Here is a 23,665-nt window from a genome sequence, read left to right as displayed (position 1 = left end):
GCAAAGCACTGGCAATATTTTCTGATTTATTTCAGACCTCCAACACCTGAAGTGTTTATCACTTTTAATATAAAAAAGTCTTTCCTTTCATGAAAAAAATCTACTTTCCATTATTAACATTAATCATGACATCTACTGTATTTATGGCATTAACATATAAAGCTGTTAGTTATTCGCAAGGAAAGCCACAATTATACATTATGTAGAATAATAATTCAGAAGATTCCAAGTTGTAATCTTGAATAGTTTTTCAAGTCTGCAGTGAAACTACAAGGATATAAAAGGAACTCATAAAATCTGTGCACTCAATGTAACAGTGTGCATTTAAGGCACCAAATTTATGTTGAACATACGCGTAATATACTGTTATGTCAGAATCTTTCACTGGCAAAAGTAAAATAATTTGGCAACATTGGCTCAAAGATATTGTAACTAAGATTTGATATCAAATACCAATGCACCTACCTTCATCATTTTGTGTTGGATACTAAGTGCACTGTATCGGTTACTGGAATCTTGCTGTAAAACAGAAATTAAAACTGAGAAACCTACCTTGACATGTCGTTAGCATTTTTAACACAAATATTATTGATGAGATTACTATCAAAACCAAACAAAATAACAAAATAAAAGGGACATAACAAGTAAAAGCCAAATCAAGGCTTATTTATAATAAGTGAGTCAAATTCAGATAATTATTGATACAGTGATACACTCTCACATTGAACAATGTCAAGAGTGTTGTAAATTACTTTGGGCTACTTTGGATCATTGGAAACCAGTGTAAGAAAGAAACTAAATCTAAGTAAAATGATTTGTTGCACTGACATGAAGAGACAAACGCTAACAAGTTACAGAGGCAAGTTGAAAATGAAATGTAGATTGGAACATGAAATATGCAATTCAGTAAATTTGCAACACTTCTATGAATGTCAGTTTTTTTTTAAACACACATACAATTAGCCAGTTAATTCAGCTAATTCCACAAGCAAAGAATTTAACATTCTTATTTAACATTCAGCTACATCATTTCAAGATACAAAATTGTGCTATTTTTGATTTGTGAACCGCAAACAATGATGACAATGGATTCAACACAACACAGTGAAAGGGAAAGACAGAACAACTTTGGAAAGTCAACAGGCATCATCAGGTTGAAAGCCATAAGTTTAAAAGAGACCTTGGAGTGCAGGTTCATAGCTCTTTCAAGGGTAGTCGCAGGTAGATAGGATAGTGAAGAAGGTGTTTGGTATGCTTTCCTTTATTGATCAGAGTATTGAGTACGGGAGTTGGGAGGTCATGTTGCGGCTGTACAGGACATTGGTTAGGCCACTGTTGGAGTATTGCATGCAATTCTGGTCTCCTTCCTATCGGAAAGATGTTGTGAAACTTGAAAGGGTTCAGAAAAGGTTTACAAGGATGTTGCCAGGGTTGGAGGATTTGAACTATAGGGAGAGGCTGAACAGGCTGGGGCTGTTTTCCTGGAGCGTCGGAAGCGGAGGGGTGACCTTATAGCGGTTTACAAAATTATGAGGGGCATGGATAGGAGAAATAGACAAAGTCTTTTCCCTGGGGTCGGGGAGTCCAGATCTAGAAGGCATAGGTTTAGGGTGAGAGGGGAAAGATAAAAAAAGAGACCTAAGGGGCAACTTTTTCACACAGAGGGTGGTACATGTATGGAATGAGCTGCCGGAGGAAGTGGTGGAGGCTGGTACAATTGCAACATCTAAGAGTTGCAACATCTGGATGGGTATATGAATAGGAAGGGCTTGGAAGGATGTGGGCCGGGTGCTGGCAGGTGGGACTAGATTGGGTTGGGATATCTGGTCGGTATGGACGGGTTGGACCGAAGGGTCTGTTTCCATGCTGTACATCTCCTGACTCTATGACTCGAAATTCTCTACCAATAACACAATTGCCTTGGATTTTAAACATTTTCCCCTATCTCTTCAAAGAGATTTTATGTATTTAGGTGGGGGACAGAGTAAACATATAGTATGCACAAAGCTTCATAACTGTGTAGGACAAGATAGCTGGATTGGAAATACTGTTAACGTTCATCATCCTTACATATTCATAGTTGAAATTAGTACAAACAAAAAACCTCACCACTGGCAAAATACAATCTAACACAGTTCTCCTTAGTTCAATAAACTAAACATCATTAAGACTGTATTATTCCTTAAATAATAACAAGAAGTGTTGTTCAATTAACCACAGCTCAAGATATCTACTGAAATGTTCATCAAGTGTTCGCAGCACATGCACTTTGCTCCAATGAAAAGAATCCTTAAACAATAGTCTGACATTCCTTAACAATAAATTACTCACTTTTTCTTTGTTTAAGGCTTCCTGCGCTTCTAACTTATAAACCAAGTAATCTAAAGTAGAATTAAAAAATGGACAGTTAATATTCAGATTGAACTGAAACAGAAACATTCTAACCGTCAGCATTAGTAAATCAACACACACTAACACAGAATAACGGTTGAAAGATTGAAGTGCTGATTCAGTCAGGAACCTCTAATATCAACAGGGGGAAAAAACACTTTGATGATTTAATCAGGATACACATTATCATACAGAATAGTTTTGATGTTCCCTATCTCAGTGTCAAACTTACAGGGTGAATGGTTGGCTAGGGCCCTATTCATGAGGTCGTCTACAATATTGATCTTGTAGAACATGGGACTGTAGGAATCTCAAATGTGTACAATGACCAGTGAACAAAGGCTTTTGTTAGGTAAGAGTTAAAAATCCATTTTCTGACTTCTCAACTAACATGTCAAGGAAGGAGAACTCATTAAATTGCTCAATTTATACGATAAATTTGAGCGTAGGATGAAGTTTATTAAGCTATATGAAGAAATTATTTGATGTGCCTGCAGACTGAAATACTGCAAAAATGTCATCTACATTTCAGAAGTATGCAAGGGGCAGGAAGTTAATGGTCATTCCATCAAAGATCCACTTCTCATTGTAACCAATAAAGGTGCTAGCAAGAACTAGGCCCAAGTAGGATCCCACAGCAATGCCATTGATTTGGACATACACAATGTGATGAACTTCATGAATTGTTAAGTTTATGAATTCAATGAACACAAATTCATACATAAGTGGTATATCTAGATTGCCATCAGATAGTTACATAGTGCAGGAGTCAATAGCTTCTTTATCTGGTGCGCTGGTAAATGAGCTGCTGATGGCAGAAAAGCACATGGATATGCTATTGGTCTCAATACAAAGACCTTGTATGGTCTTAGCGACAATAAAGAAACTGTATATGAGAAAAATACACTTAGAACTGGGTGCAGCAACTCACAAAAGTCATTCAGCCAATTCATCATCATTTGTTACACAATGCAATCACTCATGAAAGGACCGACATCCTCCATGTTTGACCTCTCCTTGCAATCCTCAGAAACATACATCCACATTAGATGTGATTCTGCTATTATAAAACATTTAATAAATAATCCAGATTGTGCTAAGAGTTACTCTGGAAACTAATTTAAGATCATCAGCTGGACATGCAATGTTTCCTTTACAGTGCTGGGGAGTTTTCAGAAGCCTTTGGCCACTTACGAAATCTTTCACCCCTTTGCCATTAAAATGCAACCACGCAAACATATGAGATGGGAGTAGGAGGAAGCCACTCAGTCTCCTGAGCCTGCTCCTTCATTCAATAACAGCAGGGCTAATCTGATTTGTCCACGTGTCTCCAAATAATTCTTTCACTTCTTGCTTATCAAAAATTTTAAAACTTCTATCCTAAAAAAACGTAAAGGCTCTGTTTCCATTGCCTTTTGAGGAAGCGGGTTCCCAAAAACTCACAAGCCTCTATGAGAAAACATTTCTTCTCGTCTGTCTTAAATGTGTAAACCTTTTTTTTAAAGCAGTGACTCTTAAATCTAGATTCTGCCACAAGACGAAATGTGTTTTCCTTCTCCATTCCATCAATACCCCTCAGGATCTTATGGCAAGTATTACTCTCTGTACTGCTTCCAACACATATACATCTTTCCTTAAATAAGGAGATCAATACTGTACAAAGTATTCCAGATGTAGTTTCACCAATACTGTGTATAACTGAAAGTCAGCCTCTCTACTTACATTTTTAATTCTTCTCATAATAAACATTAACATTCTATAAGCTTTCCTAATTATTTGCTGTATCTTTGTGGCTTCACAAATTCAAATGTGATGTGCTGGACAGAAGTGCTCTTCATTGGTACATATTGGTTAGGTGATTCATTTTTTTACCTTCGATTTCCATTCATTCAGGCTAATGACAGCATAGTGCAGTACCGCGATGTGGAGTAGTATCTAGCCTGTTGTTTACAGAATAGTGTATTTTGTATATTTTAGTGAGAATCTAACATTAGGGATCATCTGGTTAGCTGTAAATTAATTTAAAAGAAATTTATTTTTAGTAAAATAATTGTGAGAGGGTAAAAATGGCAGTCAGCAGGATTGTATGCTTCTCCTGTGGTACGTGGGAAATCAGAGACAGTTCGAATGCCCCTCACAGCTGCATCTACATGAAATGTGCCCAATTGCAGCTCCTGTCAGACCACATGGATAGGTTGGAATGGCAGTTGGACACACTTAGGAGGATGAAGAAGGCAAGAAGCATCATAGACAGAAGTTTTAGAGACAATGTCACATCCAAGTTTAAGCAGGTAGATGGGTGACCGCTAGATGGGCACGTAGACATATCCTGTAGCTACTCCCCTCTCTAACAAATATACCATTTTGGATGCTTTTTTTGGGGGGGTAGCCGCCAGAACAGTGGCGTCACAGTTGGCTCTGTTTTACAGCAAGGAGAATCAAAGTGCAAGAGAGCGGTGGTAATAGGGCACTCTATAGTCAGAAGCACAGGTAGGCCTTCCTGCAGTGGCAAAAAAGACTCCAAGGTGGTGTGTTGCTTCCCCAGTGCTAGGGTCAAGGAGGTCTCTGAGCAAGCATGGGCATTCACAAATGGGGGGGGGGGCAAGTAGCCAGAGGTCATGGTGAACATTGGTGACATAGGCAGAAAGAGTGATGAGGTCCTACAAAGGGAGTTCAGAGAGTTAAGTAATAAGTTATAAAGCAGGATCTCAAGGGTTGTCATCTCAGGATTAATCCATGTGCCAGTGTGGTTAGGAATAGGAAGACAGTTAAATAGGTGACAAAAGAACTGGTGTAGGAGGGAGGGCTTCAGGTATCATTGGATGCCTACTGGGGCAGGTGGGACCTGTACAAGAAAAACACATTGCACCTAAAGTGCACCAATATCCTGGCAGGGAGGTTTCCTTGTGTCACTCAGGAGGATTGAAACGAGTCCAACAGGAGCTGGGATCCAGAGCAGTAGGTCAGCAAGTGAATAAGGTCAGTAGGGCTAAGAGAAAAAACAGACAGGGAAAGGTTACACAGCAGGACTGGCGGTCTGAATACTATCTGTTTTAACATGAAGAGTATGACAGGTAAGGCAAATTAAATTAGAGCTTGGATTAGCATGTAACTACAATGTTGTAGCTATTACAGAGACTTGGCTGAGAGAGGGACAAGATTAGCCACTTAACTTTCCAAGATTTAGATATTTCAGCTGAGATAAAGAGGGGTGGAAAAGAGGTGGGGGAGTTGCATTACTGATAAGGGAGAATAGCTGAGGGAGTACATCATGGAGAGCTCATACAGCGAGTTAAATGGCTACAGCTCAGAAATAGAGAGGGTGCAAACACTTTGATGGGATTGCACTACAGGCCTCCCAGCAGATAACAGTTGATAGAGGGAAAGATATATGGACAGATTATGGAAAAATGTAAAAACAACAGGGTAGTTGTGGTGGATGATATTAACTTTCCCTATATTGACGAGAGTCACTTAGTGCCAAGGGCTTGGATGGGGGCCAGTTCATGATGTGAGTCCTGAAGGGGTTCTTGAAGCAAGATGTAAATAGTCTAAGAGGGGAAGGGGTGGTATTAGATCTGGTGTTGGGGAATGAGTCCAGCCCGGTGATTGCAATTTCAGGAGGAGAACAATTATAGTGACCATAATTCCATAAGTTTGAAGTTACTTATGGATAATGGTAAGAGTAGTCCTCAGCTGGAAGTATTAAATTGGGGAGGAGGCTAACTACCACAATATAAGGCAGTAACGGCAGAATGTACGCTGGGGGTAGCTGTTTGAAGGTAAATCTATATCTGTCGTGTGGGAAACTTTTCATGGTGAGTAGATTAGAGTTCAGGATCAGCATGTTCCTATAAAAATGAAGGATAACGATGGGAAGGTTTGGGAATCTTGGATGACAAGAGAAATTGGGAGCTTAGCTAAAAAAAAAGGAGGCATACATAAGGTTTAGGAAACTGGAGACAGACACAGCCCTTGAATAATATGGACAGCATGATGGCTCAATGGCTAGCACTTCTGCCTCACAACGCCAAGGACCTCGGTTTGAATACAGCTTCAGGCAACTGTATGGAGTTTGCACATTCTCCCCGTGTCTGCATGGATTTCCTCTCGGTGCTCTAGTTTCCTTCCACAGTCCAAAGATGTGCGGGTTAGGTGAACTGACCATGCTAAACTGCCCATAGTGTTCAGGGATATGTAGGTTAGATGCATTAGTCAGAGGAAATGTAGAGTAATGGATCTCAGTAGGTTACTCTTCCGAGGGTTGATGTGAACCAGTGGGCCAAATGGCCTGTTTCCATACTATAGGGATTCTCTGAATATAAAGAAAGTTGGCAAGCACTTAAACAAGGAGTTAGGAGGGCCAAAAGTGACCAAAGAATGTCCCTGGCAAAAAGGATTAAGAAAAATCTCAAGGTGATGTGTATGTGTATAAGGGGGAAGAAAGTAGCTCTGGAAAGGATAGGTCAACTCAAGGACAAAGGACAGAATTTATGCATGGAGTTAGAGGAAGTGGGTGAAGTCCTTAACGAATTAGAACACAAAATATTACAACGCAATACAGGGCCTTCGGCCTGGATTTTGTGCCGGCCTGTGGAACCAATCTGAAGCCTATCTATCCTACACTATTCCATTTCTATAAATTTATACAATGACCAGTTAAATGCCCTTAAATTTGGTGAGTCTACTATGGTTGCAGATAGTGCATTCCATGCCTCTACTACTCTCTGAGTAAAGAACCTACCTCTGACATCTATCCTATATCTATCAGCCCTCAATTTATAGCTATGTACCCTCATGGTAGCCATCACCATCCGAGGAGAAAGGCTCTCACTGTCCATCTTATCTAACCCTCTGATTATTTTATATGCCTCAATTAAGTCACCTCTCAACCTCCTTCTCTCTAACGAAAACAGCCTCAAGTCCCTCAGCCTTTCCTCATAAGAACTTCCCTCCATACCAGGCAACATCCTCGTAAATCTCCTCTGAACCCTTTCCAAATTTTCCACATTCTTCCTACAACGCTGTGACCAAAACTGTATGCAATACTCCAAATGGGGCCACACCAGAGTTTTGTACAGCTGCAGCATGACCTCTTAGCTCTGAAACTCATTCCCTCTACCAATAAAAGCTAACACACTGAATGCCTTCTTAACAACCTTCTCAACCTGGGCATCTATATACATGGACACCAAGATCTCTCTGCTCATCTACACTATCAAGAATCTTAGCATTAGCCTAGTACTCTTTCTTCCTGTTGCTTCTTCTAAAGTAAATTACCTCACACTTTTCTGCATTAAACTCCATTTGCCACCTGTCAGCCCAGCTCTGCAGCTTATCCATGTCTCTTTGTAATCTAAAACATCTTTCATTACTATCCATAAATCTATTGACCTTAGTGTCATCCGCACATTTACTAACCCATCCTTCTACATCCTCATCCAGGTCATTTATATAAATGACAAACAGTGGACCCAAAATGGATACTTGTGGTACCCTACTAGTAAATGACCTCCAGGATGAATATTTCCCATCAACCACCATCCTCTGTCTTCTTTCAACTAGCAATTTCTGATCCAAACTGCTAATTCACCCTCAATCCCATGCCTCCGCATTTTGTGCAATAGCCACCCATGGGGAACCTTATCAAACGCCTTACTGAAGTCCATATATATCACGTCAACCGCTTTTCCCTCATCCATCTGTTTGGTCACCTTCTCAAAAATAACTCAATAAGGTTTGTGAGGCACGACCTACCCTTCACAAAACCATGTTGACAATTTTAATCAACTTATTCATCTCTAGATAATTATAAATCCTGTCTCTTATAACCCTTTCCAACACTTTACCCACAACCGATCTAAGACTCAGAGGATTATATTTCCAGGGAAGTCTCTACTCCCCTTCTTGAACAAGGGAATAAAATTTGCTCCAGTCATCTGACACTATTCCTGTAGACAATGATGATATAAAGATCAAAGCCAAAGGCTCAGCAATCTCCTCCTTGGTTTCCCAGAGAATTCCAGGATAAATCCCATGTGGCCCAGGGATCTTATCTATTTTCACACTTTCCAGAATTGCTCCCATCTCCTCCTTGTGAACCTCAATCCCATCTAGTCTAGTTGCCTGCATCTCAGTATTATCCTCGGTCACATTGTCTTTTTCCAGTGTGAATACTGACAAAAATATTCATTTAGTGCTTCCACTATCTCCTTAGACTCCACACACAACCTTCCACTACTATCCTTGATTGGCCCTAATCTTACTGTGGTCATTCTTTTATTCCTGATATACCTGTACAAAGCATTAGAGTTTTCCTTGATCCTATCTGCCAACAACTTTTCACATTCCCTTCTAGCTCTTCTCAGCTCTCTCTTTAGGTCTTTGCTGGATAACTTGTAACTCTCAAACCCCTAACTGAACCTTCATGTCTCATCCTAACATAAGCCTTCTTCTTCCTCTTGACAACAGATTCAACTTCTTTAGTAAACCACGCCTCCCTCGCTAGACCACTTCCTCCCTGCCTGACAGGTACATACTTATCAAGGACATTACAGTAGCTGTTCCTTGAATAAGCTCCACATTTCTATTGTGCCCATCTCCTGCAGTTTCCTTCCCCAACCTGTGCATCCTAAATTTTGCTTAATTGCATCATAATCGCTTTTCCCCAACTTATAACTTTTGCCCTGCGATATATACTTATTCATGGCAATTTCTCAGAATATCTCTGTTGCCCTTCTTAAATAAAGGGATAACATTGCTATTCTTTAGTCCTTGAATAAGCTCCACATTTGAATTGTGCCTGTCCCCTGAAGTTTGCTTTTCTACCCTATGCATTCTAAATCTTGCCTAATCACATCATAATTGCCTTTCCCCCAGCTATAACTCTTGCTGTATGGTATATACCTGTCCCTTTCCATCGCTAAAGTAAATATATCCAAATTCTTCGTATTGGTATTCACAATGGAGAAGGACATGATGGATGGGGGATATGTTGATATCATGGGCATATCAATATAAAAAGCCATAAAAACCTGATGGGATCTATCACAGAATACTGAAGGAGGGGAGGGAGGAAATTGCTCAGGTTTTGTATGAAACCTTTTTTATCTTCTTTAGTCAGAAGAGTGGTCCCAGAGGACTAAAGAATAGCAATGTTATTCCTTTGCTTAGGAAGAGCTACAGAGATAATCCGAAAAATTACAGGCCAGTAAGCCTTATGTCAGTGGTGGGGAAATTATTGGAAAAGATTCTTAGAAACTGGATTTACTCACGTTTAGAAAAATATGGACTATTAGCCATAAAAAAAGTATGGTGTTGTGCGGGGAACGTTATATTTCACAAGCTTGATGGAATTTTTTGAGTAAGTGAAAAAGATGATTAATGAGGGCAGGACAGTGGATAATGTCAATGTGGACTTTAGCAAGGCCTTTGAGAAAGTTGCTCATGACAGGCTGATACAGAAAGTGAAACCACATGGGATCCGTGTGAGCTGGCAAGATGGATACACAAATAGCTTAATCGTAGAAGACAGAGTAAAAGCAGTGACTTGGAGATCTGTGACCAGCAGTGTTCTGCAAAGATCATTGCTGGGATTTTATATATATAAAATATTTGGAGGAGAATGTCGGTGGTCTGATGACTAAGTTTGCAGACAAAACAAAGATTGGGAAAGCTGCAGATAATGAGGAGGATTGTCAGAGGATACTGCAGGGCATAGATAGGCTGGAGACTTGGGTGGAGGAATGGCAGATGGAGTTTAATCCAGACAAATGTGAAGGGATAATTTTGAACGATTTAATTCAGGAGAGAAGTGTAAAGTAAATGGCAGAACCCTTAGAAGCATCAACATACAGAGGAATATAGATGTATCTGGTCACAGTTCCTTGAAAGTGGCATCACAGGTGGATAAGATGGTCAAAAAGGCATGTGGCATGCTTGCCTTCATCAGTTAGGGCATAAAGTATAAAACTGGCAATTCACAGGGCAGCTGTATAGAATTTTAATTAGGCCACATTTGAAGTATTGTGCATAGTTCTGGTCGCCACACTTCTGGAAGCATGTGGAGATTACTGAGAGGATATAGAAACAGTTTACCAGAAGGTTGCCTGTCCAGGAGAGTATGAACCATAGGAGAGATTGGACAAACTTGGTTCATTTACATTTGAATGTAGCAAGGCTGAGGGGGTGACCTGATAAAAGTTTACAAATTTGTGAGAAGCATGAATAGAATGATTAGGCGGAGTCTTTTTCCCAGGGTAGAAAAGTCAATTACTAGTTTTAAGGTAAAAGGGGATAAGCTTAAAGGAGATGTGAGAGACAGGTTTTCTACACAGAGGGTGACAGATGCCTGGAATGCACAGCCAGAGAAGATGGCAGAAGCAGATACAAGAACAATGTTTAAGAGGCACCTTGAAAGATACATGAATGGGCAGGGAATGCAGGGATACAGACCACGTGAAGGCAAAAGGATTTTATCTTAGAAAGGCATCATGTGTTGGCACAGGCTTGGTGAGCTGAAAGGGCTCTGCCTGTGCTGCACTGTTCTTTGTACATACTGACCTTCTGTGATTCATACGCTAGGATACTCAGATTCCTCTGCATCTCACAGTTCCGTAATCCCTCACCTTTTAGATATTATGCTTCATCTGTGTTCTTCAAATGGGTCAATTTTACATTTTTCCACATTCTACTGCATTTGCTAGGTCTTTGTTGACGTACTTTAACTTATCTACATCTTTTTGTAACCTCATGTTCTCTTCATAACTTACTTTCCTACCTTCCTCATCAGTAAAGTTAGCAACCATATATTCAGTCCTAAATTTGCTAATATCATAAAGATAGGTCAAAAAGTAAGTCGCAAAGAGAACATAAGAAGGCTTAGAAATGGATATTTCTCAAACATGTTTTTGCCATAAACAGGAAAGTTTTGACTGAACCTGTTTCACCAGCTCTTCTGCAAAATGATGCTTTCTGAATACTAACATAAACCAATGGGAATTCATTGAAATGTTTCAAGAATCATTCACATCAATATGTTAGAATTATTTCATTTATGTGAGCTCAATGCATTAGCTGCCAAGAATCCATCCCAAGAAGGACTGTAGCAGATACTATTGGCAACTCAATCAGTCAATTTGAAGGTGAGGAAAACTGGCAAAAGATTGTAAGTCAAACCATCCATTACTTGATCAGCTACATCTGCAAATAGAATAAAAATCATAAATTAGGAGAAGAACTCATGTGGTTCAGCACCAAACCTTTCGGGAATTGTAAACCAGAGAATCCATTCTACGAACAAAGACAGTGGAATGCTATATTATTTGCAATGTTGTGAAGACTGTTATTCAATATGAATAATCTTTACAATAAACATTTTGGTCACTCAAATAATTTATATAAACTGAAAGAGATATGCCTGGTTAAAAAGGAGACAAAGGCCAGATTTTGTCTTATGCTTTCTTGGTATGTGGGCATCATTGGCAAGGACATCATTTGTTACCCATCCTTAACTGCCGTTGAACTGAATGGTTTGCTAGGCTGTTTCAAAAAGCAGTTACTGTGGATTTGGAGTCCAATGTAGCCCAGGACAGGTAGGAATGGCAGATTTCCTTCTCTAAAGAGCATTTGTGAACTGGATGGGGCTTTTATGACAATTGCTTTTGTGGTCACCATTACTGAGCAAATTCTAGATTTATTAATCGAAGTTAAATTCTACTGCTGCCATGATGGGATGCTAATTTGTGTCCACAAAGCTTCAGCCTAGCCCTCTAGATTACAGATCCAGTAAAATTAATATTCTGCCACTGCCTCCCTTTCAAGTCTTATAAAGTTTATCAAAGTGGGGATCAATCCAAGGTCCTTTTCCAGCTGATGCCAGTGGTCGGCTTGCCTGTACAAGCTTAAGAAAAGAGGCCAATTTGTAAGTAACCTCAGTCTTTATGTCCAATTTAGAGATGGTGAGTGGCATACATGCATGGGAAGGGTTAATTAGTGGCCCCAACAGCAGTGCTGACCTGGGAAAGATAAGCATTGCTGAAGAATAGGAAAATCAAGGAATGGTTCAAAATGGAGGCATTCATTAAAAAATCCAGAATAAGTAATAAAAAGCAAGGCCCAAAACTGAAAAAGTCCTCAGGGTGGTGCAGAATGTGGCGGAGAGTGACGTAATTGCTTCTGAGACTAGGGTCCTGTATTCAAGCGAAGGAAATTACGACGTTATGAACTATAAACTGGCCATGTTAAATTGGGGATCGTTATTTAAAGAGATGATTTAGATAGGCAATGGCAAACATTTGAACAGTGCATGGATGAACTGCAAAAGCTATTCATTCATTCCTATCTGGCACATAACAAGAAACGTGTATAGACCATAGCTAACAAGGGAAATTTAGGGTTGTATTAAACCCAAGGAAATAAACAACAGACCGGAGGATTGGGAACCGTGTAGATTTCTGGAAAGGAAGACAAAGAGACTGGTTAAGAGGGGAAAAAGAGATTTGAGAGTGAGCTTCCAGAAATATACAAACTGATAGTCAAAGCTACCACAGATATGTAAAGGGCAAAAGAGGAGTACAGACAAATATAGTCTCCAAAAAACAGAAACAGGGGAATTCATAATGGGGAACAAAGAGATAGCAGACCAATCAAGCATACTTTAGTTCTTTCTTCACAAAGGAAGATACAAATAACATACCAAAAATATGTCTAAAGGGAAGGGGAAATAGAAAGAAATTCTTATTATTAGAGAAATAATATTGGGGAAACTAGCAGGATCAAAGGCAGATAAATTCCCAGGGCCTGATAACCTTCCTCCTAAAGTGGCCCTCGAAACAACAGATGCACTAGTGATCATCTTCCAAAATTCTCCAGACTCTGGAACAGTTCATACATGTTGCAGTTTAGCAGTTATAGACTTGTTGACTTGATATCAGTAGTGGGAAAACTGCTAAACTCTATATAAAACTTGTAATAACATAGCGCTTTGAAGATAGTGACAAGTTAGGACAGAGTCAGCATGGATTTAAAAAAAGGCTCAACAAATCTGCTGGAATTTTTTTTGAGGATATAACCAGGTGCTTGGATAAAGAGGGATGGAATAGTAGACTCAGTTTACTTGGGTTTTCAGAAGACTTTCGACTTGGTCCCATGTCAGAGTGGCGTACAAAATGAAAGCCCATGGAATTGGAGGTCACAAATTGGAATGGATCAAGAACTGGTTGGCACACAGGAAAACGGTATAGGAATAAATGGCTCTTTTCCAATTGGCAGGCAGTGACTAGTGGGTTACTGCAGAGATCTGTGCTTGGATGCCAGCTATTCACAATATATGTTAAGAAATTAAATGAGGAAACAATGTGCCATATCTCCAGCTTTGCAATTGACACAAAGCTGTGCAGCAGAGTATGTTCTGAGGAGGATGAAAGGAATCTTCAGTGCAATTTGGACATGTTAGGTAAGATGCAGTACAATGTGGATAAAAGTAAGGTTGTGTGAGGCAAAGACAGGCAGGAAGATTATAACCTGAATGGGAAGAGATTAGGAAAGAGAGAGTTGCAATGAGACTTTGGAGTCTTCGTGTACCAGTCGCTGAAACTAAGGACACAGATGCAGTAGGTGGCCTTCATAGCCAGAGGATTCGAGTATAGAAGCAGAAATGGCTTGCTGTAACTGGACACAGCGTCAGAAAGACCATACCTGCAATATTGTATCTGAGGAAGGATATTCTGGATATTATTAAAAATCACAACACCAGGTTATTGTTCACCAGGATTATTTGGAAGCACTAGCTTTCGGAGCACTGCTCCTTTGTCAGGCAGTTGTGAGGCAATTACCTGAGGAAGGAGCAGTGCTCCGAAAGCTCGTGCTTCCAAATAAAACTGCTGGAATATAACCTGGTGTTGTGTGATTTTTAACTTTGTCCGCCCCAGTCCAACACCGGCTCCTCCACATCATGTTCTGGATGTTGAGGGAGTACAGCACAGGTTTACCAGAATAATTTGTGGGATGGCCGCACTGACAAGCAGAGAGAGATTGGATTGGTTAAGACTATATTCACGAGAGTTTCAAAGAATGAGGGGAGAATCTGACAGGAACCTATAAAATTCTAAAAGGATTAGACATGGTAAACACAGGAATCATGTTGTTGATAACCAGGGAGTCCAGAACCAGAATCACAGCATAAGAATAAGGAGTAGGTGGTTTAGGACAGGGATGGGGAGAAATTTCTTCACCCAGAGAGTGGTGAGCCTGTGGAATTCTCTGCCAAAGGAAACTTTTGAGATCAAAACATGAATGACTTTCAAGAAAGATGTAAATGTAGTTGTTAAAGATAAGGGGATTATTGGATTTGGGAAGAAAGCTAAGCAGGGTGATGATCAGCCATAATCATATTGAATGACAGATCAGGCTCAAAGGATTGAATGGCCTAATCCTGCTACTATACTCTATGTTCCTAAGTTTTCTCAAGTATATGTGCATCGACTACTGTATATCTTTGAGCCTTGATTTTAATTTATTCTTTCATGGATGCCGACATTGATGGCTCAGTAAGTATTTATTTCCAATTCTAAATTGCCCTTGACAAGATCAGGTGAGCAGAGGGGCTGCTTTGACCTGGATAATGTCAGGCTGCACTCACCCAGTAAAATGGAAAATGTCCCACTCCTGACTGGTGCCTTGTAGATGGTTTAATCTCATTTTGGAGATGGTCATCAACTGGCACTTATGTGACACCAATATTACTTGTACAATACATATTCTATGTGTACATTGTAGTATCGACCCTGTAACTAGAATAAGGCTCTTACTTAGAATTAAAGCAAGTTGCTTCAATCAAATTGGGCAGCTCTCATTTCAGATACAGGCTGTCTGATTTCTGACCACCGGTTGATGAACACCAGTTCAAAATCACATATCACAAAGGTATTTAATGCCCTACAGTGCAGCAAGGTAGGAGCGAGGGGGCATTTAGTTAGACACGAGGAAGACAAATGGTGCTTCTGACTACTTCCAGTTTGAACTGATGAAGTCCATGGCAGGAAGGCCTGTGGATGCTTATACCTACTTAGGGTTTCATCTCACCATCACATATAGTCACCCAGCTGGATGGGGGCTAGAATGGGTGCACGATATGCCCTTTTAGAATTCGATTTGGCAAACTTCAAAAAGAAATTTAACAGTGTGTCACCTTTGTTGATGAGCACAGGCCATCCTGTTAGTAAACTGATAATCTGTGCTTAGTCAATGCCCTGAAGTGGGCATTACACAAAGCAATTTCTACCCCTTCACTCTGAACCATTCCAACTCACATTGGCAAAGGCCAATTTTAAATCGTATATCCACACTTCAAAAACATTCACACAATTAAGTTCAGATCAAAACACAACAACATCTTTCGAGATATTGTTGACCACTGGCTACATAAGAAAATTCCTGAATTTTTTAACTTAAATTTAGAAACCTGTAATGTTACTTAAACTGGCCACTTCATCAGGCTTTGCAAGCAAAATGCTAACTTCCAATGACAAGAAATGTCCAGGAGGGAAAAAAAACTAAGTAGCAACATTACCAGAATAGGTTAAAAAAAAAGTAGGTGATTGGAAATTGCAAAGCGACCCAATGTTTTTGACTTCCTGTTACTTCATCTGTAAAGACATGAATGACAGATGCTCTTTTTCGGGAGTAATGCCTTCACATTGAATGAAGTGTGTCCATGAAAGTTCATCTTCATAGTGAATAACTATTAGGCTCATGGAGCGCCTGTGTCTAAAAGTGAAGAAGGTCATTTTCATACCTGGCAGCCATTACACTTATGAAGCAGCTAAAGAATGCTGATGTAATCTTTATTTGGAAACAGCGCTACAGGAAATGCTTCAAGTGAAAAATAACTGCTGCACATGAAGCTAGCACTAACACTTTCATCTGACGTTCTGATGGAATCCACATGATCCATTCATATGAAATGTGCTGAAAGCTGAATCTATTGCTGACTGCTTTCAGCAGGATAATTCATCACAGAAGCAGAGGGAGCAGCTGAATCCAACTGTCAACAACCCACAGAAACTTTTGACAGCCAACACTGAAGCAGAAAACCTATTTGATCGCATGAGCTCCTCGATGCCATAGACATTTGTCTTGAAACTACTTTGAGAAATGGGACTGAATATTGTCCAACAAGGCCAATCTCAATATCAATGCAATGACTGCACCTTTTAACAAATTAACTAGCATCGAGATACACGTTAGGCAGTGATGAGTCACCTATTAAAGGGAATTACAGGCACTGGTGACATTAATAACTGCACACCTCACCTTATTAATATGCAGCTCCCCATTGCATCAGCTGCCATAAACAAACACAATGCTAGGAACTACCAACATAGAAATCTGAGTGGGTACTTAATGAATTCAGCTCGCTGTTTGCTTCAAAGGATCTCTACATTGGGGTTTGTGACAGTGAATGAGGGAAGTTGTTGCAAGGAATATTGAAAGTGATAGAGGGTGAACCTTGGTGGAAGGTGTGTCCAGCAGTAGATATGGAGTGTGTGTGAGGCACTACAGGGAAGATGGTGGAACCTATGCTGACAAAATGGAGAAGGTCACTGACCTTTTTCCTACATTGCTGTGCACTCCACCAGATAGCTGCAATTCCACTGGCCAGAATACCAACCATGGATCAGGATGGCATGATCAGGTGTTGTAGCCTCCACTGCCAGTCCTGGGGATGACACACACTGCACTCCTGAACCACCCAATGTAGCAGAACCTACAAGCCCCTCGCTTAAAGCAGGGTACCAATTATCCCTTCTCTCTCATGCCTGGACGAATATCATGACCTGCACAAAGAAGCTCTGGATTAATACTGCTATCCAGGCCCACAAGCAGCTCTTACGGACAGGGATGCCGGTCCATTCTGGATATCCTAGCAATGGCGAGTGGTAGAATGGGGCTAAATTCAAGTGAGCAAGGCATCGTAGAAGCATGGTTGGATATTAATGAGTCGAGTTTAGTAAGATATGACACGAGATCTCAAGAGGTACCATGGTGAGAAGTCTTTCATGAACCTCAACAAAAGTGACACTTTGCCAAAAGAATATAAGATTCAGAACATAAAAACTGTTGATGGCACATGGGAAAATATTGCTGCCAACGAGAATAAGAAGAGACAACAACTATATTCAGTGGAAGAACCAGCCCTAGCATAGTCATGGCACCTAATTTTGTGTGATTGCTGATGGAGTTGCTCTACCTTGCATGTCATCAAGAATGTTGTGAATTAATGTACTGTCAGCAGGAAGCAAGCCATAATGCTACAAGTATTTCAATAAATTACTTACCGCATGTTACACAGATAGATAGTGCTCAAGTTGTCAATACATGCAATATAATTGTTTTGCTGCTTTATTACAACATTTAATTATTTTAGGATGCTGTTTCATCACAATTACTTAATTCCTGTTGCAGGACAATTCAACTTCTTCTTAAAGAATAAGTTGAAGTAAGAGTTGTCCCAAAGCCACAGTGGGCATGGAATATCACTGCTACCACATAGATACAACTGTCAGGAAATGTTCAAAAGAAAGACAGTTAGATATTAAGCAGCTTTCCTAGCCAAACAAAGAGTTTGTTCTAGTACAAGTAGGAATAGCAAGAACTAATTAGTTCGAAGATTTATGTCATATTATTCATAAAAAAAATTAATATTATGTTGCAATTGGAATTCACTCTGACAATCATTAGAGGGGTTGCAATTGCAATGAACTTCAAACTTTTCTGCAAATAAACTGATGCACCAAAATACAGTTTCAGCACCACTACTGCAATCCCAAAATATAGCACTTTAAATGACTCGCAAAAGCAGGTTGTTGATTACAATGAGTGTGCAGAATTTAATGATAACACTCAGAGGTCCAAACAGCAACAAAACAGCATTTTGGTTGAACACTTAAAAATCTTTTTTTTCTTGTCTTGGAATATCAAACAAATCGGTTACATCAGAATTTTGAGCATTTTCACCAGAACTGGTTTTGAACGCCTGACAAATTGAACATTTTGTTAGGCACCAATGCTTATAGAATGCTGCCTACATTGGCTGAAACTGTTGATCTTTGTCTGATAGTAGGACATATCCACAACTGCAGTTCAAGCAAACAGGAACAAGTGAAACCTGAAAATACATTAAGCACCTACACCACACACAGATGCTACACATAATCAAACAGACAATCTATCCATTTTTAATTCCAGAAGAAAAGTCAAGTATTGGATTCTAGAATACAAAATTGCATAGGCAGCAAACAGCAAAAAAACATGATTGGCAAATACCAGTTTGGTAATAACTGCCCAAAAAGAAAACTGCGATAATAACAGAACCGAGTGGAGAACTGAGTGCTGTGAGTTTTTTGCTTCAATTTCCCCACCCAGTGCAACTTGTTTCCCCTGGCGCTTAGGACCTAGCATGCAGTTGGGTGAGTTGCATCACAGGGGTTTTAGTAGCCTCATTACTGGAACATTGCATGCCAAAGCTGCTCAGTCTGCAAGTATTCCCCCGATTATTGGTTCATCTCTGGACTTTACTGCAATGATCCCTTTGAGGATGCTTCATTGTCCCTATAGGAACAATATGAAGCAAAATACGTTAGAACCACTCTGATAACCTCAAATCTTCTTAATCCTCTCCAACTTTGTAGATCTGCTGCATTCTTATTCTCCAGTTTACTTCTCCTCCTCTGCTATCACCATGGATCTGAACCATTAGACATCCAGTCAGTGCCACTATGAACAATCCTGTGATCAGAAGATTCCCATACTCATCTCTGTCCTCCCTTGCCTACACTATAAATAAATCAGTATCACACTGATCAGGAATTAATTTCTGTAAAATAGTAATTTTGCATTGTATTTTAAGAATTGTGGAATCCTAAAATCCAGTGCCTGATTCTTGGCCTCTTGCAGTCATGACAGAGTTTAGATTTTTATAATTGAGTAAGAATTTGTCTTAACTGATGATACAAAACAATACTATAGCATTGACTATCCCTTATAGACTACAATGAAACTGAATATCTGGCTCTGTGTATAATGGACAGCTGGAATGACTGCCTGCTTTTCGCCACAACATAATTAAATTTCGATCTTAATCTCCTTAAAGTAAGAAAAACATAAACATTTCTCTGCCACCAACAATAAGATTAAAGGAGGAGGAATGTACAAAAGGCCATGAACAGAGTAGGAAAGTTACATGTTTGCAAGACTGCACCATATAGATAGAACTTGTTCATGGCAATGGCCCAGAGCACTTGTATATGGAGGGTAAGTAAATGAGTGAAAAAGAATGAACACATTTATAACATTACAGTGTGACTGAGTATTTCTTTACCTTCCTTTGCTTTTTTATGTTCACTTCTTTCTTTTTGTAGTGATTTTTCTAATCTTGATCTATGTTCATAAACAACTGCAACAAAAAAAAAGTTGAAAGTCATTTCATTTCTTACTTGAATTTCTGGCATTATTCTTGACCAAAAGTTATCTCTCTGGAACAAATCATTCAATGTACAAAAAGGTGAAAATAAGCATAAATAGTGAATTATCAATGTTCAAATATTTTGAAAGATTATATTCCTTTGCACATGCAAAATATTAGAAACATGACAACTTTAAACTGCCCATTTATGCACTTTAAAGGGAACTTAATTCAAGTTAACTGTTTGATTATTTCACTATGGACAACAACTACATTTAGTGGAACTATACAGCAATTATAGGAAATCTACTCCTTGTATTCACTGGTGGATTTATTAACAAAGGCTACTTTTTACAAGTCAAAAGCAACACAAATTTCAGTCATGCTCATTTATTTTATGAGTTGGAGATGCCAGTGTGGACTAGGGGGGCTAGAAGTTAAAAATCACATAACACCAGGTTATAGACCAACAGGCTTATTTGGAGGCACTAGCTTTTGGAGTGCTGCTCCTTCATCACTTGGTTGTGGAGTATAAGATCATAAGACACAGAATTTACAGCAAAAGTTTACAGTGTGATGGAACTGAAATTATATATTGAAAAAGACCTGGATTGTTTGTTAAGTTTCTCATCTTTTAGAATGAACATGCTCGTTTCAGTTCTTTCATTTGTAAATCGCAGAACATTTTTTGAAGTTACATTCTCAAGTGAACTTTAACAATAGGTGTCATGTCAGCCCAAATAATGCATTGAAGGTGTTTGAGTTTCCCTGTGTGATACTGTCTATGCCACAATGTTCAGACTGATTCTAATCGAAAAAATGGATTTACTGAGTCTAACATAGATTCAAGCAGTTTTTGAGCAAAATAAAATGTGCATATGTGTGTAAATGTGAGTGTAAAGGGGTATAAATCTGTGCAAGGGTGCGTGGGTGCATGTGAGTGTGGGACCTGGAAGTACTCAAGGATGCCTTCATAAGAATGGGGTACGATGCTCAACTCATCAATCACCAGTTCCAATGTGCCACAGCGAGAAACCGTAATGAACTCCTCAGGAGACAGACATGAGCTGCAACCATCAAGGTACCATTCATTGTCCAGTACTTCTCAGGGGTCGAAAAACTATGTCATGTTCTTCGCAGCCTGCAACACATTATCAATGAGGATGAGCACCTCGCAAAAACTTCCCCACACCTCCACTTCTTGCCTTTAAACAACCGCCAAACCTCAAACAGATCAGTTTGTAGCAAACTACCCGGCTTTCAGGACAACACCATACAACCTTGTCATGGTAGACACTTCAAGACTTATCAGAGTGTCGACACGGATACCACCATTAAGTGTGGGGACACCTCCCATCATGTACAAGGCAGATACTCATGCGACTCAGCCAACATTGTCTAACTCATACGCTGCAGGCAAGGATGTCCTGAGGCAAGGTACATTGGCAAGACCATGCAGAGGCTACGGCAATAGATGAATGGACACTGCACAACAATCAGCAGACAGGAGTGTTCTCTCCCAGTTGGAGAACACTTCAGCAGTCCAGGACATTCAACCTCAGACCTTTGGGTGACCGTCCTCCAAGGCGCACTTCAGGACAGGCAACAATGCAACGCGGCCGAGCAAAGGCTGATAACCAAGTTTGGTACCCATGAGGACCTTGGTGACCCCACTGCACTATACAGGTATGTATCCCTTTATCCAAGCATCCAAAAACTGAAAAGCGCCGAAAACTGGAGCGTGCTGCATCAGTCGTGTCTGCGTAACATAACGGGGTTTTTTTTGGCGGGCAAAGGCCGCACCCACTCGACCCACATGGTGGCGTGGCCCAGCACTCCGAGGCGTCTGTTGTGTATTGTATTGACTGTGCTAAATTGTTTAATTTTAGAGTGAAAATGTCAAAAGGAGGTGCAGGTACATCTATGGCTAACAATAATATAAAGAAAAGGAAGCATCTGTCATTATCAATAATGCAGAAAGTGGAGTTATTGCAGAAACCTGGTTGTGGTGTGGCTGTGCGGCGTCTTACTGAAGAATATGGTGTCAGAAGTACCACTGTCGATTATTTGAGGAAACAGAAAGATAAGTTACTGAAGTTTTATGGTGACAGTGATGGCCATCAACTAATGAAAAATAGGAAATCACGGCATAGGGCAAAAAAATGAAGATCTTAACCGTGTGTTGACGGAGTGGGTTAGACAATGAAGAACTGAACATATGCCACTGACTGGTTTGATGGTCGTGAAACAAGCTAGAAAATATCATAAAGAACTGACCATTGAAGGCAAGTGTCAATATTCAGAAGGTTGGCTGCAGAAATTCAAGACACGTAATGGTGTGAAATACCTGAAAATCTGTGGCGAAAAGGCTTCGGATGACCTTGAAGCAGCTGAAAATTATGTTGGTGAATTTGCCAAGCTGATGTCTGATGAAAGCCATAGTCCTGAACAAATTTACAATGCTGATGAAACAGCTCTCTACTGGTGCTATGTTCCGAGAAAAACATTAGCAACGGCTAATGAGAGAGCTGTTTTAAGGAAACTAAGGACAGATTAACTATTCTTGGGTTTGTCAATGCTGCAGGCACACACACAAGGTGAAATTGGCAATGATTGGGAAAATCTTCTAGGAGAAAGTGAGGACTGCAGATGCTGGAGATCAGAGCTGAAAATGTGTTGCTGAAAAAGCGCAGCAGGCCAGGTAGCATCCAAGGAGCAGGAGAATCGACGTTTCGGGCATGAGCCCTTCTTCAGGAATGAGGAGAGTGTGCCAAGCAGGCTAAGATAAAAGGTAGGGAGGAGGGACTTGGGGGAGGGGAGTTGGAAGTGCAATAGGTGGAAGGAGGTTAAGGTGAGGGTGATAAGCCGGAGTGGGGGTGGGCGTGGAGAGGTCAGGAAGAAGATTGCAGGTTAGGAAAGTGGTGCTGAGTTGTCCTTGGTGGACTAGGAGGGGGAGTTGAAGTGCTGAGCCACGGGTGGTTGGGTTAGTTGGTCCGGGTGTCCCAGAGGTGTTCTCTGAAATGTTCCGCAAGTAGGCAATCTGTCTCCCCAATCTAGAGGAGGCCACATCGGGTGTCCTTAGTGGAGCGGGAGGAGGAGTGTCCACCTTCCTAACCTGCAATCTTCTTCCTGACCTCTCCACCCCCACCCCCACTCCGGCCTATCACCCTCACCTTAACCTCCTTCCATCTATCGCACTTCCAATGCTCCTCCCTCCTACTTTTTAATCTTAGCCTGCTTGGCACACTCTCCTCATTTGTGAGTGATTGGGAAAAGCAAACATCCAAGCAGTCTTGCATGCAGTTTGCCTCTGCATTATAATGCAAACAAGAAAGCATGGGTAACCAGAGAAATTTTTTCTGACTGGTTCAACAACACTTTGTACCGGTGGCACAAAGCTCATTGCAGACAAGCTGACCAGAAGTGTAAAATTTTATTGTTCCTGGAAAAGTGCTCTGCACATCCCCCTGCCGGACAGCTTGTGAAAGTAATGTTTTTGGCACTTACTTGTCCCCAAATATGACATCGGTATTACAGCCTTATGAAAAGAAATTTTACGCTCCTTGAAGAGCAAGTATATTTTTTAAACAGTATGCTTGCTGCAGCCAACAGAGAGGCAGGAATTCAAGACTTCCTGAAAGAGTTTAGTCTTAAGGGTGCCATTTACGCAGTTGCGAATACTTGGAATGATGTTGATAAAGCAACATTAACAAATGCTTGGCACAGACTCTGACCTACAACGATGTTTCTTGTAAATGAACCTGCAGATGAAGAACTTGAAGGATTTCATGTCACTGAAGAGAAAAAGAT

At 40.3% G+C, this 23,665-nt stretch overlaps 1 protein-coding gene across 1 annotated transcript in view; it reads right to left on the bottom strand.

The window, feature by feature from the left end:
* The window catches only part of golim4a (golgi integral membrane protein 4a), a 104,737-nt gene that overhangs the window by 52,488 nt on the left and 28,584 nt on the right, over nt 1-23,665 (bottom strand). The window contains exons 2-4 of the mRNA XM_060834820.1: nt 19,772-19,846; nt 2,332-2,381; nt 466-519 (exon numbers count right to left, since the gene is read on the bottom strand). Of these exons, the coding sequence (XP_060690803.1) occupies nt 466-519; nt 2,332-2,381; nt 19,772-19,846 (179 nt within the window). The remainder of the gene's footprint in view (nt 1-465; nt 520-2,331; nt 2,382-19,771; nt 19,847-23,665) is intronic.

This window comes from Hemiscyllium ocellatum, chromosome 13 (assembly GCF_020745735.1).
Source record: "Hemiscyllium ocellatum isolate sHemOce1 chromosome 13, sHemOce1.pat.X.cur, whole genome shotgun sequence".
NCBI classification, from domain to species: Eukaryota; Metazoa; Chordata; class Chondrichthyes; order Orectolobiformes; family Hemiscylliidae; genus Hemiscyllium; species Hemiscyllium ocellatum.
Note: the sequence above shows the minus strand (reverse complement) of the source record. Positions and strands in the feature narration are given on the sequence as shown.